Source organism: Rhea pennata, chromosome 33, assembly GCF_028389875.1.
Source record: "Rhea pennata isolate bPtePen1 chromosome 33, bPtePen1.pri, whole genome shotgun sequence".
In the NCBI taxonomy this organism is placed as follows: domain Eukaryota; kingdom Metazoa; phylum Chordata; class Aves; order Rheiformes; family Rheidae; genus Rhea; species Rhea pennata.
Genome location: NC_084695.1, coordinates 652,745 through 667,007, shown reverse-complemented (window position 1 = coordinate 667,007; position 14,263 = coordinate 652,745). Strand labels below are relative to the sequence as shown.

At 71.5% G+C, this 14,263-nt stretch overlaps 4 protein-coding genes and 1 long non-coding RNA gene across 8 annotated transcripts; 3 read left to right on the top strand and 2 right to left on the bottom strand.

Moving 5' to 3' along the window:
* The first annotated feature begins 599 nt into the window (after positions 1-599).
* On the top strand, positions 600-2,414 carry LOC134152746 (E3 ubiquitin-protein ligase RNF12-B-like). The gene is made up of 3 exons (XM_062598341.1): positions 600-1,352; positions 1,441-1,564; positions 2,200-2,414. Exons 1-3 carry the CDS (start codon positions 993-995, stop codon positions 2,412-2,414), a joined length of 699 nt encoding a protein of 232 aa, XP_062454325.1. The 5' UTR covers positions 600-992.
* A 789-nt stretch (positions 2,415-3,203) lies between these two features.
* LOC134152775 (uncharacterized) lies at positions 3,204-4,478 on the top strand. The gene is made up of 3 exons (XR_009961072.1): positions 3,204-3,301; positions 4,276-4,342; positions 4,420-4,478. It is a non-coding gene; the product is annotated as an uncharacterized LOC134152775 (long non-coding RNA).
* A 309-nt stretch (positions 4,479-4,787) lies between these two features.
* ALKBH7 (alkB homolog 7) lies at positions 4,788-10,662 on the top strand. The gene is made up of 7 exons (XM_062598340.1): positions 4,788-4,826; positions 6,479-6,616; positions 7,044-7,217; positions 7,292-7,416; positions 7,900-8,030; positions 9,409-9,509; positions 10,453-10,662. The coding sequence occupies exons 1-5, from the start codon at positions 4,788-4,790 to the stop codon at positions 8,024-8,026; spliced, it is 603 nt and encodes a 200-aa protein (XP_062454324.1). The 3' UTR covers positions 8,027-8,030; positions 9,409-9,509; positions 10,453-10,662.
* On the bottom strand, positions 8,140-8,892 carry PSPN (persephin). The gene has a single exon (XM_062598397.1). It carries the CDS (start codon positions 8,651-8,653, stop codon positions 8,285-8,287), a length of 369 nt encoding a protein of 122 aa, XP_062454381.1. The 5' UTR covers positions 8,654-8,892; the 3' UTR covers positions 8,140-8,284.
* On the bottom strand, positions 9,196-14,142 carry GTF2F1 (general transcription factor IIF subunit 1). 4 transcript variants are annotated; one of them, XM_062598393.1, is made up of 14 exons: positions 14,056-14,142; positions 13,411-13,473; positions 12,777-12,823; positions 12,582-12,654; positions 12,064-12,257; positions 11,805-11,975; positions 11,244-11,422; positions 11,024-11,171; positions 10,891-10,952; positions 10,682-10,801; positions 10,465-10,538; positions 10,233-10,371; positions 9,569-9,695; positions 9,196-9,478 (listed from the first exon to the last, which is right to left on the bottom strand). In XM_062598393.1, exons 2-14 carry the CDS (start codon positions 13,420-13,422, stop codon positions 9,274-9,276), a joined length of 1,551 nt encoding a protein of 516 aa, XP_062454377.1. In that variant the 5' UTR covers positions 13,423-13,473; positions 14,056-14,142; the 3' UTR covers positions 9,196-9,273. The 4 variants fall into 4 exon arrangements, with proteins under 4 accessions (XP_062454377.1, XP_062454379.1, XP_062454378.1 ...); XM_062598395.1 differs by having other exon boundaries at positions 10,891-10,949; XM_062598394.1 differs by having other exon boundaries at positions 11,024-11,168.
* Between the last annotated feature and the right edge of the window lie 121 nt (positions 14,143-14,263).

The window sequence follows — 14,263 nt, the reverse complement described above, 5'->3', positions numbered from 1 at the left end:
GTCCTAAGGGGGGAGGAGGGATTCTGGGGGGGGGGGGGGGTTCAGGGGTGCCTGGAGGGATCCATGGGGTCTGGGGATGCTATGGGGTCTGGGGGGGGCAGAGATCCTGGGGGAGGCTGTGGGGCTCACAGTGCCCCCCAGGAGCTGGTGTTATGGGGGTCCTGGGGAGGCTGAGGGTCCCGGAGGGGGGGTCCCAGTGCTAGTGGTGCCCCCCAGGAGCTGGCATTAGGGGGTCTGCAGGGGATGGGGGGTTCCCGGTGCCAGCGGTGCCCCCCAGGAGCTGGTGTTAGGGGCTCTGCAGGGGATGAGGGGGGGGTCCTGGTGCCAGCGGTGCCCCCCAGGAGCTGGCAGCGCTGGGGCTGCCCCCCGGGGGGGGCCCGGGGGCGCTGGCCGGGCTCCTCCGTCTGTACCGGGAGGCGGCGGCGGGGGGGGAACGCCGGGACCGGGAGCTGGCGGCCCTGCGGGAGCGCCTGGGCCCCCTCCAGGTCAGCGGGGTCCCCGGGGGGGGGGGGGGGCTCTTCAGGTGTCCCTGTCCCCAGGGTGTCTCATCCCCGTAGGGCCCTGTCCCCTTCCCTGGGACCATCCCGCCCCCATGGTGTCCCCATCCCCGTGGTGTCCCCATGCCTGGAGCTGTCCCCGTCCCCACACTGTCCCTGTCCCCATGGTGTCCCCGTGCCCGGGGCTGTCCCATCCTCTGTGGGTCCTGTCCCCTTCCCTGGGACCATCCTGCCCCCATGGTGTCCCCATCCCAAGGATATCTGCATGCCCAGGGCTGTCCCATCCTCCTTGGCCTTGTCCCCTTCCCTGGGACCATCCCATCCCCATGGTGTCCCCATCCCATCCCCATGGTGTCCCCATCTCATCCCCATGGTGTCCTCATCCCCATGCCTGGAGTTGTCCTCGTCACTGCAACGTCCCCATCCCCATGACTGTCCCCGCGGTGTCCCCATGCCTAGAGCTGTCCCCGTCCCCTGGTGTCCCCATCCCTAGGGATGTCCCCATCCCCTCAGTGTCCCTATGATGTCCCCATCCCTGGGGCTGTCCCCGTCCCTCGGTGTCCCCATGGTGTCCCCATGCCGGGAGCTGTCCCTGTCGCCAAGACTGTCCCCGTCCCTGCGATGTTCCCCATGCCCGAGGCTCTGCCATGCCTGGAGCTATCCCGTCCCCGTGCCCGCGGCGTGCCCGTGCCGGGGGTCCCCGTGCCGGGGGTCCCGGTGGGGACGCTGCGGGGGTGGCGGCAGGCGCGGGTGGCGACGTGCGCCCGGGAGATCGCGGGGGCCCGCGGCAACGCCGAGCGGCTGCGGGAGCAGAACCGGCGCCTGCTGGCGCGGCTGGAGGCCGAGCGGGCCGAGGTGCGCGGCGGTGCCGGGGGGATCCGGGGGCGGGTGGGGGGGGTCCCCAGCCCGGCTTGGCCCCCCCCCCGACCCCCCTCCGGCCCAGGTGGCCAGGCTGGCGGCTGCCCTGGCCAGCCGCAGCGCCCAGCACGGCCTGGAGACCCGGCGCCGGGAGCAGGAGCTGGCCCGGCTCAAGGAGAGGATGGCGGAGAGGAGGGACCGGCGCCCCGGTGAGCGCGGCGCCACCCCCACCCCACGCCACCCCGCCACCCTGGCCTGGGTCACCCCGAACCTCCGCCGGTCCCTCCAAATCCCCCTGGGGCCCCCTGAGCCCCCCAAGTCCCCCTGTCCCTCCCCAGGCCCTGCAAACCCACCCGGGTCTCTCTGAGCCCCCTCAAGGCCCTTCAAACCCCCCAGGTCTCCCTGCTCCCCCCCCCAAACCTGCCTGGGGTCACCCAAAGCTGCCAGGGCCTCTCTGAACCCACCTGAGTCCCCCCCCCCCCAAACCTCCTTGTGCCCCCTGAGACCCTCCCTAAACACAGCCAGGGTCCTTCCGACCTGCCTGGGTCTCCCTGAGCCCCCCGAATCCCCTTCGGGTCCCCCTGAACCCACCTGGGGCCCCCTAGACTCCCCTAAACCCACCTGGGGCCCCCTCAGATTTGCCTGGGTCCCCCTGAGACCCCCTTCAAACCCACCTGGGTCCCCCCAAACCTGCTTGTGGCCTCCCAAATCCATCTGGGTTCCCCCCAATCCATCGGCCTCCCCCAAACAGCATCCCCCCCCAAAAAACCTGACCTGTTTTCCCCAAACTGGCCGCCCCCTCCCCAACTGATCCTCCTCCGAACCGGGACGCCCCTTCCCACAGCCATGGAGCTCCTGAACGCAGTGCCGCGGGCGGGCGGGCGGCGGGGGGCCTGGAGGCCCCCGAGAGCGCCTGGCACGTACGAGCCGCAGAGGGGCTGGTGGGGGAGGCTACGGGGGCGGGAAATGGGGCTGGGGGCTCCCAGGGGCTGGGAAATGGGGCTGGGGCCCCAGGGTAGGGAAATGAGCCTGGGGTGGGGGGTCCTGGGATGGCACTGAGGGCTCTGAAGGGTTGAGAAATGGGGCTGGGGGCTCCCAAGGGCTGGGCAATGGGGTTGGGGGCTCCCTGGAGTGGGGAAGGGAAGTTGGGGGGGGCTATGGGGCTGCCAGAGGCTGGACCTTGGGGCTGGGGGCTCCTTGGGGCAGAGAGGAGGGTCTGGGGGGTGCTATAGGGTGGAAGGAGCTGGGGGGGGAATATGGGGCTGGGGGCTCCTTGGAGTGGAGGGGGGGGGGGCCGAGGCCCGAGGGGGTGCTATGGGGTGGAAGGAGCTGGGGCGGGCTATGGGGCTGGGGGCTCCTTGGAGTGGAGGGGGGGGCCCGAGCGGGTGCTATGGGGTGGAAGGGGCTGGGGAGGGGGGGGGCTATGGGGCTGGGGGTCTGAGGAGGAGGTGGCAGTGGGGGGGGGCGAGGGGCTGCCCGATGCCAGGGAGGCAATGTGGGTCTGGGGGTGTCCGTGCCCGCCCCATTCCCTTCACCCCCCACCATAGGAAGGAGGCGGCGGGGCGGGCGCGGGGCGCTGGGGGTCCTGGGGGGGGGACGCCGCCCCCCGGCCGCCCCCCGGCCACGGACCAGGAGAAGGAGCTGGCGGAGCTGCGGGCGGAGGTGGCGGCGGCGCGGGAGCTCATCGCCCTGCAGCACCGCTGCCTCCAGGTGGGTCCCGCCGCCGGGGCCGGGGGCTGGGGGGCTGGGGGGGGCCGGGCCGAGCCCGCCACCCCGTGTGCCCCACGCAGGAGGCGGCGGCGGCGGCGGCGGGGGGGCCCGGGGGGGACCCCGAGGCGCTGGAGGAGCTGCTGCGGGAGGAGCGGCGGCGCCTGGGGCGGCAGCGGCGCGTCTTCGAGGAGGAGCGGCGCGCCTTCACCGAGGCCGCCGTGCGCCTGGCCCGGCAGGTGGGCTGCGGGTGCCCCCCCGGGGTGGGGACCCCCCCTCGGGGGGATGGGGGGCACCCGCCAGGGGGTGGGGACACCCCTTGGGGATGGGGGGCACCCCCCCGGCGGGATGGGGGCACCGCCCCAGGGGATGGGGACACCCTCCAGGGGATGGGGGACACCCCCAGGGGATGGGGGGCACCCTCCAGGGCATGGGGACACCCCTCAGGGGATGGGGACACCCCCCCCCCGGGGGGATGACGGACACCCCCCAGATATGGGGACACCCCTCAGGGGATGGGGGACACCCCCAGGGGATGGGGACACCCCTTGGGGATGGGGGACACCCCCAGGGGATGGGGGGCACCCTCCAGGGCATGGGGACACCCCCCCAGGGGATGGGGACCCCCCCCCCGAGGGGATGGGGGGCACCCCTTGGGGATGGGGAACCCCCTGGGGGGATGGGGAGCACCCCCCAAGGGATGGGGACACCCCCCCAGGGGGATGGGGGATACCCCCTGGAGATGGGGGGCACCCTCCAGGGCATGGGGACACCCCCCCAGGGGATGGGGACCCCCCCCCCGAGGGGATGGGGGCACCCCTTGGGGATGGGGAACCCCCTGGGGGGATGGGGGGCACCCCCCAAGGGATGGGGACACCCCCCCAGGGGGATGGGGGACACCCCCTGGGGATGGGGGGCACCCCCCATGGGACGAGGACACCTCACTGGTGATGGGGCCCTTGAGTCTCCATCCCTCCTCCGGGACCCCCCAGCCATGGGACCCCCCCCCCCCCACACACACACACACTTTGGGATCCCCCCCCAGCACCCCCCCCCATTCCACGACCCCTGCAGGCTCCCAGACCCCTTTTCCTGTCCCACTGCCTGGGCTGGGGGGGGGTCCCATTCCCCCCCGCCCCCCCTGGGTTGCCCCATGGTGTGTGTGTGTGGGGGGGGTGGCAGTGCCAGCGCCCCCCCCATCCCCCCCCCACAGCAGGAGCAGCTGGAGGCCGAGCGGTGGGAGCTGCTGCAGCGGGAGCTGGCGGGCGCCTGGCCGGAGGGTGAGCGGGGCCGGGGGAGGCCGGACCCCCCCCCCAGCCCCAATCCTGTGTGACCCCCCCCCCTTTGGTCCCTGCAGAGTCGCCCCTGCCCGCGAGCTGCCCCCCCTGGCGGTGCCTGGGTGCCCTGGAGGGCAGGTAGGGCTGGGGAGGGGAGAGGGGTGCCTGGGGTGGGGGGGGGGGCAAGTAATTGGGGGGGGATTAATGGGGGCGCTGACAGGGCTCTGCCCCCCCTGCAGCCCCCCGGACACCTGGGAGCCCCGACTCCGTGGCGCCGGCAGCCGCGGCGCCCCCCACGGTTCCCCGTAGCCCCGCCGCGGCCAGGGCCCCCCCCCCCCACGGCCGGGGCTCCCCCAGGACCACGGCTCCCTGCACGGCGCTGCCCACGGCCATGGCAGAGCCCGGTTGTGCCCAGCCGCCATGGGGCGGCCGGTCTGTGTCCCCCGCCATGGGGCAGCCGGTCCGTGTCCCCGCCATGGGGCAGCCGGTCCGTGTCCCCCGCCATGGGGCGGCCGGTCCGTGTCCCCGCCATGGGGCAGCCGGTCCGTGTCCCCCCCTGCCATGGGGCGGCCGGTCAGTGTCCCCGCCATGGGGCAGCCGGTCCGTGTCCCCCGCCATGGGGCGGCCGGTCCGTGTTCCCCCCTGCCATGGGGCGGCCGGTCAGTGTCCCCGCCATGGGGCAGCCGGTCCGTGTCCCCCCCCGCCATGGGGCGGCTGGTCAGTGTCCTCCCTGCCATGGGGCGGCCGGTCCATGTCCCCACCATGGGGCAGCCGGTCCGTGTCCCCCGCCATGGGGCGGCCGGTCCGTGTTCCCCCCTGCCATGGGGCGGCTGGTCCATGTCCCCGCCCCCTTCCCCCCCCCCTTGGCTGCAGCCTCTCTCTGTCCTTGCAATAAAGCACTGAGCACCGCTGGGACTGGATGGGTGGGAAGGACCTCCAGCACCCCACAATGCCCCGGGGCAGCACCAGTGTCCCACACTGCCCTGGGGCAGCACTGCCGTCCCACAATGCCCTGGGGCAGCACCAGTGTCCCACACTGCCCTGGGGCAGCACCGCCATCCCACAATGCCCCGGGGCAGCACTGCCACCCCACAATGCACTGGGGCAGCACCAGTGTCCCACAATGCCTCAGGGCGGCACTGCCATCCCACAATGCCCTGGGGCAGCACCAGTGTCCCACGCTGCCCTGGGGCAGCACCGCTGTCCCACAATGCCCCAGGGCAGCACTGCCATCCCACAATGCCCTGGGGCAGCACCGCTGTCCCACAATGCCCCAGGGCAGCACCGCCATCCCACAATGCCCTGGGGCAGCACCAGTGTCCCACGCTGCCCTGGGGCAGCACCGCTGTCCCACAATGCCCCAGGGCAGCACTGCCATCCCACAATGCCCTGGGGCAGCACCGCTGTCCCACAATGCCCCAGGGCAGCACTGCCATCCCACAATGCCCTGGGGCAGCACCAGTGTCCCACAATGCCCCAGGGCAGCACCGCCATCCCACAATGCACTGGGGCAGCAGCAGTGTCCCACAATGCCCCAGGGCAGCACTGCCATCCCACAATGCCCTGGGGCAGCACCAGTGTCCCACAATGCCCCAGGGCAGCACCGCCATCCCACAATGCCCTGGGGCAGCACCAGTGTCCCACAATGCCCCCGGGCAGCACTGCCATCCCACAATGCCCCGGGGCACCCCTGCACTGCCATCCCACAATGCCCCGGGGCATCATGGGATGGCGATGCTGCCCCGGGGCACCCCTGCACTGCCATCCCATGATGCTCTGGGGTTCCCCGGGGACCCACCCCCACCCGCTTCCGGCATGGGAGGGCGCCTCCGCCATCCCACAATGCCCCAGGGCGGTGCCCTTCCTTCCGGCGCGCCCTGCGGCGCCCCGCCTCTTCCTCCGCTCCCGGCGTGCCGCGCGCGGGGTCCGCCCGGCTCCCGGCGTGCCGCGCGCGGGGTCCGCCCGGCTCCCGGCATGCCGCGCGCGGGGGCGCTGTGGTTGCGGCGGGCGCTGAGCGGCGCCGGGGCCGGGGCGGCGCCGGGGGCCGGGGCCGCGGGCTGGGCCGATGCCGGGGCCGATGGCGAGGCCGGCGGCTGGGTGGAGCCGGCGGTGGGCGCGGGGCCGGCGCGGGCGGCAGGGCCGGGCGCGGCGCGGCGGCTGCGGGGCCTGGCCCGCGTGTGGCCGCGGTTCCTGAGCGCCGCCGAGGAGGCCGCGCTGGGCCGCGAGCTGGAGCCGCTGCTGAGCCGCCAGCGCTACCAGTTCGACCACTGGGACGGGGTGAGGGGGTCGCGAGGAGCCAGTGTGTGTGTGTGTGTGGGGGGGGGGGGGGGGTTAAAAGGGTCACGGGGCTCCCTGGGGCTGATGGGCACTGGGAGGTCACAGGTCAGGGGGTCACAGGGGCTTGGGTCACGGGTGCCCAAGGGCAGCGGGGTCAGCGCTGGGGAGGGAGGCGGGCAGAGGCTCTTGGTCAGTGTCAGCATGGCGGGGGGGTCGGAGCACCCTGGGGGGGGGTTATGGGGGCAAAGAATGGGCAGGCTAAGGTCAGAGGTCGGAGGTCAGGGGCTGTCAGAGGGCACTGAGGTCAGAGGAGTCAAGGTCAGAAGTAGGGGACAGAAGGTCAGGGCTGTTGGTTGGCAGGCAGGGGGTCGGAGGGCGCGGGGTCAGAGGGCGCAGGGGGGGTCACCATCCTGTTCCCCCCCCCCAGGCGATCCAGGGTTTCCGGGAGACGGAGCGGGGGCGCTGGGGGGCAGCGAGCCGGGCGGCGCTGGAGCGGGCGGCGGCAGCCGCCTTCCCCCCGGCGCCGCCCCCGCTGCCGCTCGTCCACGTCCTCGACCTGCACCCGGGCGGCCACGTGGGCCCCCACGTCGACAGCGTCAAGGTGGGTCTGGGACGGGGGGGGGGGGGGGGGGGCGGCCGTGGGGCTGCCCCACGCTGACGCCACCCCCTCCCCAGTTCTGCGGCTGCACCATTGCGGGGCTCTCGCTGCTCTCCGCCAGCGTCCTGCGGCTCGTGAGCTGCCGCGACCCCCACGAGTGGCTCGAGCTGCTGCTGGAGCCCGGCTCCCTCTACGTGCTGCGGTGAGGCCTGGGGGGGGGCACTAGGGGGTCTTGGGGGGCACTGGGGTTCCTGGGAGGGGGGGCTCAGAGGGCACCGCGGGGGAGGGGGAAGGTCCCAGAACACAGGGTAGTCGGGGGTGGGGAGAGGAACCTGGCTGGGTTTTGGGGGTGCAGGGTGGGTGGGTGGGAGAAATGGGGCAGGTGTAACAGAGGAGGGGGCACAGGCTTCGGTGGGGGGAACAGGGTAGATTGGTGTGGGGCAGGTTTGGGGGCAGAACCGGTGCCAGATCAGAGGGAAGCGGGGCAGATTTGGGGGCAGGAGGAATGGGGTGGGTTTGGTGGTTGTGGTGGAGAAACGGGGGCAGCCTCAGAAGCAAAACAGGGGTGGGGTGAGAGGAAAAGGGGGGGAAAAAAATAGTAGCAGGTTGGAGGAATCGGAATTGGGGCCGTTTCGGGGCGCTGACCCCCCCCCGCCCCGCCCTGCCCCCCCCCATTTCCCGGCAGCGGCGCCGCTCGCTACGACTTCACCCACGAGATCCTGCGGGACGAGGAGTCGTTCTTCGGGGGCCGCCGCGTGCCCCGGGGCCGCCGCCTCTCCCTCATCCTCCGCAATGCGCCGCAGCCCCCCTAGGCAGGTGAGGGGCACCCCCCCCCCCCACCCGCGCCCCCCACAACAACCGCCAGCCCCACGGTGCGCCCCACAGCCCCCCCTTCACCTCCAGGAAACAGCGCTGGCCGGCGCGGTGGCGTTGACGGGTTTATTGCGGCTGTCGGGGGGGCGCTTGAGCGGTGGCGGGGGGGGTGGTGGAAAGACCCCACCCACCCGCGTGACGGCAGTGAACGTCCCCGGCCGCCGGCACCGTCCCGCCCGGCGGCGAAGCGGCGTTTTTCAGCCCACGCAGCGGCAGGCGGCGGCCGAGAGCTGCCCAACCTGGTGCCAGCGGTGGCCGTCGTCGAGGAAGGCGGCGTCCTCGTAGCGCGCGGGGCGGCAGCAGGGCCCCCGGGCGGCCTCGCGGGCCGGCAGCAGCCGGGCCAGCGCCAGCCCGTGGTTGGAGCGGGCCGGCGGGCAGCCGCCGCCGCAGTACTTGAACAGCACCGTCTCCTCCGAGGCGTAGCCCAGCCCCAGGTCCTTGACGCGCACCGCCAGGCTCCGCAGCCCGCAGGCGGACGGCGGCTCCGGAGGCTCCGGCGGCGCTGCCGCGGCAGCGAGGAGGAAGAGCGGGAGGAAGAAGAAGGCGCCGAGCGGGGCGGGAGGCATCCTGCCTGGCGGCAGCTCCGGCGGCGCTGGGCGGCCGGAGAGGCGCCAGCGACGTTTATGGGAGCCGGCGGCGGGGGCGGCGCGTAACCCTCGCACCGCCCCCCCCGGAGCCGCCGCCGGGAGGGATTCCCGCCTGCCCCAGGGCTTCCCCAAATAGGGATCTGCCCCCTCGCCGGGGCTACCTCAAACAGGGATTTGCCCCCCCTCCCCCGGCTGCCCCGAACAGAGATTTGTCCCCTCTGTAGCCACCCAGAGGGGGATTTGCCCCCTACCCCCCCCCCCCCAGGGTCGCCCCACAGGGGAATTCCTCCCCCAAAAGGTGAAGCCCCTGCCCCGAGCCAGCCGGGAGCACCGGGCCGGCAGCCGGCTCCCCCCGGAGCAGCTCCCCGCGGCGCGGGGATAAATCGGCGCCCAGCCGGCACATTCCTTCCACCGCCGGTGCACGGAGCCAAGGGAAAAACCCATCAATTGCCGCCGCCACAGGAGCCGGCTCCGGCTTTCCACTGGAAAATCCCCCCCCCAACGCAGTGGGACGCGGCAGCTCCAAAAGAGGCGCGTTTTATTGCGTTCTGGGGGGGGGGGGGGGGGATTTGGGGGGAAGGGTGTTGTTGGGGGGGGCCCTACTCTTTGAGGAAGAAATGCATCTTGTCGTTGATCATCTTGCGCTCGGGGTTGAGGCGCTTGAGGATCTGGGCGAGGACGTTGACGGTCTGCTCGCTGCTCAGCCCCGTCTTCTTGGTCTGGAACTTCTTCAGCAGGTCCTTGGTGGTCATGGGCTTGCGGGTGAGGTAGCGCCGCACGGCCTCCTCCGTCAGCTGCACGTCCCTGCGGGGCCGGAGGAGGGCACGGCCTGGGGGTGAGTTGTGTCCCCCCCCCCCCCAAATTGCAGTGCCCCCCCCAGTCCCCAGCGCTCACCCGCTGCTCGGCGTCGACTTGCCCGACTGCGGCTGCGGCGTCGACTTGCCCGAGCCCGGCTGGGGCCCCGCGTCCAGCTTCAGCCGCTTGGCAGCCGGCAGCTCCCCCGAGGCGGCCTGACGCTTCCCTGGCGGGGGGGGGGGGGGGGGACATGGGGTGGAGTGGGGGGGGTGTTGGGGATGTCCCAGGGCTCTGGAGCTGCCCCTTGGGGACCCCAGGATCCCCTTGGAGGCACCCTGAGGTGGCACCAGCCGCTCGGAGCCACCCCCAGACAGCGCTCAGAGCCACCCTGAGCCCCTCCAAGGTGTCCTGAGCCACCCTGGGGTGCTGGGGGGCTACTTCGACCCCTCCCCACCAGAGCTACCTTGGGCTGCGATGAGCCCCTGGGACCCCAGATGTGGTACCCCAGGGTGCCACAAGCTGCTTGGAGCCCCCTGAAAGCCACCCCAGGGTGTCTCCAGGCCACTCAGGATGTCACGTGTCACTTGAGACCCCCTCAAAGCCACCTCAGAAGCCCTTTGGGCCATCTCAGGGTGTCACAAGCAACCTAGAGCCCTTTCAAAACCACCCCAGAGGCCACCCCAGGGTGTCACGTGCCACCAGGAGCCCCGGGGTGACCAGAGCTGTTCAGACCCCCCCCCCCTTCCCTGAGGTGCCCCCCAACCTTGCTCCAGCTTGGTGGCGGCGGCCCGGAGGGTGGACGAGGTGCTGCCGGGCTCCACGGTGGGCGTCCCCGGGCGGCTGCCGCCCCGCGAGCTGCTGGCCGAGCCCCGGCGCTCCTTCTTGGGGGGCGTCTTCTTCTTCTAGGTGGTGGTGATGGGGGTTGGGGGGAGGGTCAGGCCAGGCCCACCCACCCCCCATCTCTCCCCCCATCGCCCCCCCAGGACCCCTCTCACCGCCATGAACAGTGCCGACGAGGTCTCGCTGTCGATGTCGCTCTCCTCCGAGGTCTGGGACTCATCGCTGCTGTCTGCGGGCGCCCAAGTGTCACCCCCGGCCCCGTTCCGGCTGCTTTTACCCCCAAACCACTTTTTTTTTCCTTTCCCTTTTCCCACGTCTTTGAACTGACATAAACGCTGCCCCCCCCCACACAACTGCCTGCAACATTTCCACCTTTCTTCTTCTTCTTCTCCTGTGGCGTCGGGGCCTTCTTCTCCTCCTCCTCCTCCTCCTTCTCCTCAGCGGGTTTCTCCTCCTCGCTCTCCTCGCTGCTCTCGCTCGCCTCGTCGATGCCTGGGGCAGAGACAGCGGGGGGTGGCGGTGGGGGGCCACCCCCCATCCCATCCCATCCCATCCCCGCCTCCCCGGGGCCTCCGACGCACCTTTGGGGCCGTCCTCCTCCTTCGTCACCTTGGGCTTCCCCACGTCTTCCTCCAGCGAGCTGCTGCGGGTGGGAGGGCGCCGGTGGGACGGGACCAGCGCCGCGGCGTCCGTGTCCCCGTCCGCGCCGCGTACCTGGAGGCGTCCGACATGTAATCCACCTCCTGGCCCTCGAAGTCGCCATCGTCACTGTCCTCGAAGGCCTCGTCGTCGGAGCCCTTCTTCTTCTTCTTCTTCTTGCCCGGCGGCAGCTTCTTCTTGGGCTTCGGCGCCTTCTCGCCTGCTTTGGGAGCGGAGAAGGGGGCTCAGCCCCAGCGCCTGGCCCCCGGCGCTGGCCCCCGGCTCCCGGCCTCACCCTCGGCCTCGCTGGCCTCGCTCTCGTCGGAGCTGAGCTCCAGGTCGTCCTCCAGGTCGTGGATCTTCAGCTCCCCGCCCTTCTTCTTGCTCTTCTTCTCCTTCTCCTCCTCTTCCTCGTCTTGGTCCCGCAGCCGCCGCTGCTGCATGATGCTGAAGTGGTTCAGCACCTTGTTGCGCCTGAGGGAGAGTGGCAGGGTGACCACCGCGGCACCGGGGACGTCCGCCCACCCCGGACACAGGACGTCCCCTCCGGCTGTAGGGACCACCCCTGGCGCCAGATCCAGGACGTTCCCTCACTTCCCCAGCCCCAGGACGTCCCTCTCTGGCTCTGGGACATGTCCTGGGGCTCTGGGACGTCCCCCTAGCTCCGGGATGTCCCACATCTGGCTCTGGGATGTCCCCGTAGCTCCAGGACACGTTCCCAGCACTGGGGTGTCCCCCCAAGCTCCAGGATGTCCAACACCTGGCTCTGGGACATCTCCTTAGCTCCAGGACATGTCCCCCAGCTCTGGGGCACCCTGCTCGGCTCCAGGACGCCCCCCTCACCGTCCCCACTCACCTCTCCCACTCCTCCTCGGCCTCCTCGGCCGTCAGGGTGCGGTGCTTGGCCACGGGGGTGAAGTTGTACCAGTTGTGGACGGGGAAGGCCTCGAAGGCGCCGTCGGGGCACTGGGTGAAGATGTAGTAGGAGGCGTTCTCGGTGACACCGCCCTTCTTCACCCCCTTGTACCTGCGGGCGAGGGGCCGGGGCTAGGCCGTGCGTCCCCCCCCCACCTCCCCGGCCCCGCGTCCGTCCCCCCCGGCGCGCCCCCGCTCACTTGCGCCCGGCCTTGCCGTTGACCTTGAGCAGCCAGGGCTGGTCCTCGGCGCGGAACTCCTTGAGGACGATGCCGTACTTCTTGCGGCGCGCCTCCTCCCGCAGCTTGCGGTTGAACTCGCTCCCGGCTCCCGACTCCGGCATCTCCTCCTCCTGGTAGATCTTCTTGTTGCTCAGGTCCCGCTCCATCCGCGCCTGCGCGGGGCCGGCGCGCGTCAGGACGCCGAAGCCCGCCGGCCCCGAGCCCTGCCGGCCCCCAAATCCCATCCCTCGAGTCCTATTATCCCTGAATCCCACCCCGAAAATCCTGCCACCCCCAATCCCCTCCCCAAATCCCGTCCCTGAACGCCATCCTCTCTTGTCCCAAACTCCTGCTGCCCCTCAACCCCACGCTTGCCCACTCTGGCGCTGGTCCCACCGGCACTGCCCTCACGACACCATCCCCGTGATGACACCCAGTGTCCCCCAGTGCTGCCCCCCAACAACATCCCCCTCCCACCCGACACCCGCGACTCCCACCTGGTGCCAGGTGGCGAAGTTGACCTTGTCGGCGGCGTTGAAGGCCATGATGTTGTACTTCTTGGTGGTGTTCCTGGGGGAGAGCCACTGCCGCTGCCATCACCCTGGCTCGCCACGTCCCCTGTGTCCCCCTCCAGCCCCTTAATGCCCCCCTATAGCCCCCCCTATGCCACCTCCCCTGCCACAGAGACTCACTTGGGCACCCGGACCACGTACTCGGTGACCAGTTGGCTACTGGTGCCCTGTGGAGAGAACAGAGTGCAGGGATGGGCCTGGTTACCAGGTCCCCTGTGGTCCCACCGGCATCTGTGGGGGTCCCACCAGGGTCTGAGGGTTCCCAGCAGGGTCTGTAGGATCCTACTGGGGTCCCCTGAGGTCCATGAGGTCCCCTGGGGTCCCACGAGGGTCTATGGGGGTCCCAGCAGGGTCTGAGGGTTCCCAGCAGGGTCTGTAGGATCCTACTGGGGTCCCCTGAGGTCCATGAGGTACCCTAGGGTCCGTGAGGATCCCACTAGGGTCTGTGGGGTCTCTGTGGTCTCACTAGGGTCCCCTGAGACTTGTGAGGTCCCCCCAAGGTGTTCAGGATCCAACTGCCCCCCCCCAGGCCTATGGGGTCTCACCAGGGCCTGTGAGGTCCCCTGAAGGCTTTGAGGGGGGGGTCCCAGCAGGGTTCATGGAGATTTGAGGGGTCCATAGGGTCCCACCCAGGTCCACAGGGTCCCACGAGAGTTTGTGTGGTCCCACCATGGCATATGGGGGTCCCACTGGGGTTCCCTGAGGCCCACTGGGGTCCTTTGGGGTCTGTGGGGTCCCCAGAGCCGGCACTCACCAGCGAGGTCATGGCTGCTGCAGCTGGGGGAGGCAGGAGACCCCAGACGTGCCCAAGGGGGTCCTGGGAGGCAGCAGGGGATGAGGGGGGCTGACCTGCCCCCGCCAGGGGCTCCCCACAGCACCCCCAGGGTCTCTTAGGGCCCCTATGGCCCCCCCAGCAGCCTCCATGGCCCTAGGAGCCCCTATAGGGTCCTTATGGTTCCCCTAGCATCCCTCATGGCCCCAGGAGCCTCTATAGGGCCCTTGTGCCCCCCCAGCATCCCGTCTGGCCCCAGGAACCCTTATAGGGCCCTCGTGCCTCCCTCCAGCACCCCCAGTAACTCCAGGAGCCCCCTATAGGGCCCTTATGTCTCCCTGTAGCCATCTCCCGAGCCCCTACAGAGCCCCCAGATTTTCCCCGGCCCCCCGGAAGCCCCTAGAGGCCCCCAGGACCCCCCCACAGCTCCACAGCACTTACAGAGCCCTTACGACCCCCCTAGATCCCCCTCCACGGCCCCAGGGGACCTATTTCCCCCCTCCCAAAGCCTCCTCGTGGCCGCCGACGTCCCTTTAGGCGCCCCCAAACCACCCCGCGGCCTCCCAGGAGCCCCTATACGGCCGCCCCCAGGCCCCCGAGGCCCTCACGGGCCCCCGTAGCGCCCACCGCGCATGCGCCGCCGCCGCCGCTCCGCGCCGGTGCTGGCCGCTCCCGGCACCCGTCGCCTCAACCACGGCCGGCGCTGCCCGCACTGCGCAGGACCGGAAGCTCCCACGAGCCGCGCCGGAAGTCCCCGCCCACCGCCCGCCCCCCCGAAGCGTTGCCACGGCAACCGCCGCGCGGTCGCCCGAAGAGCCGCTTTTGCCCCCGAAGC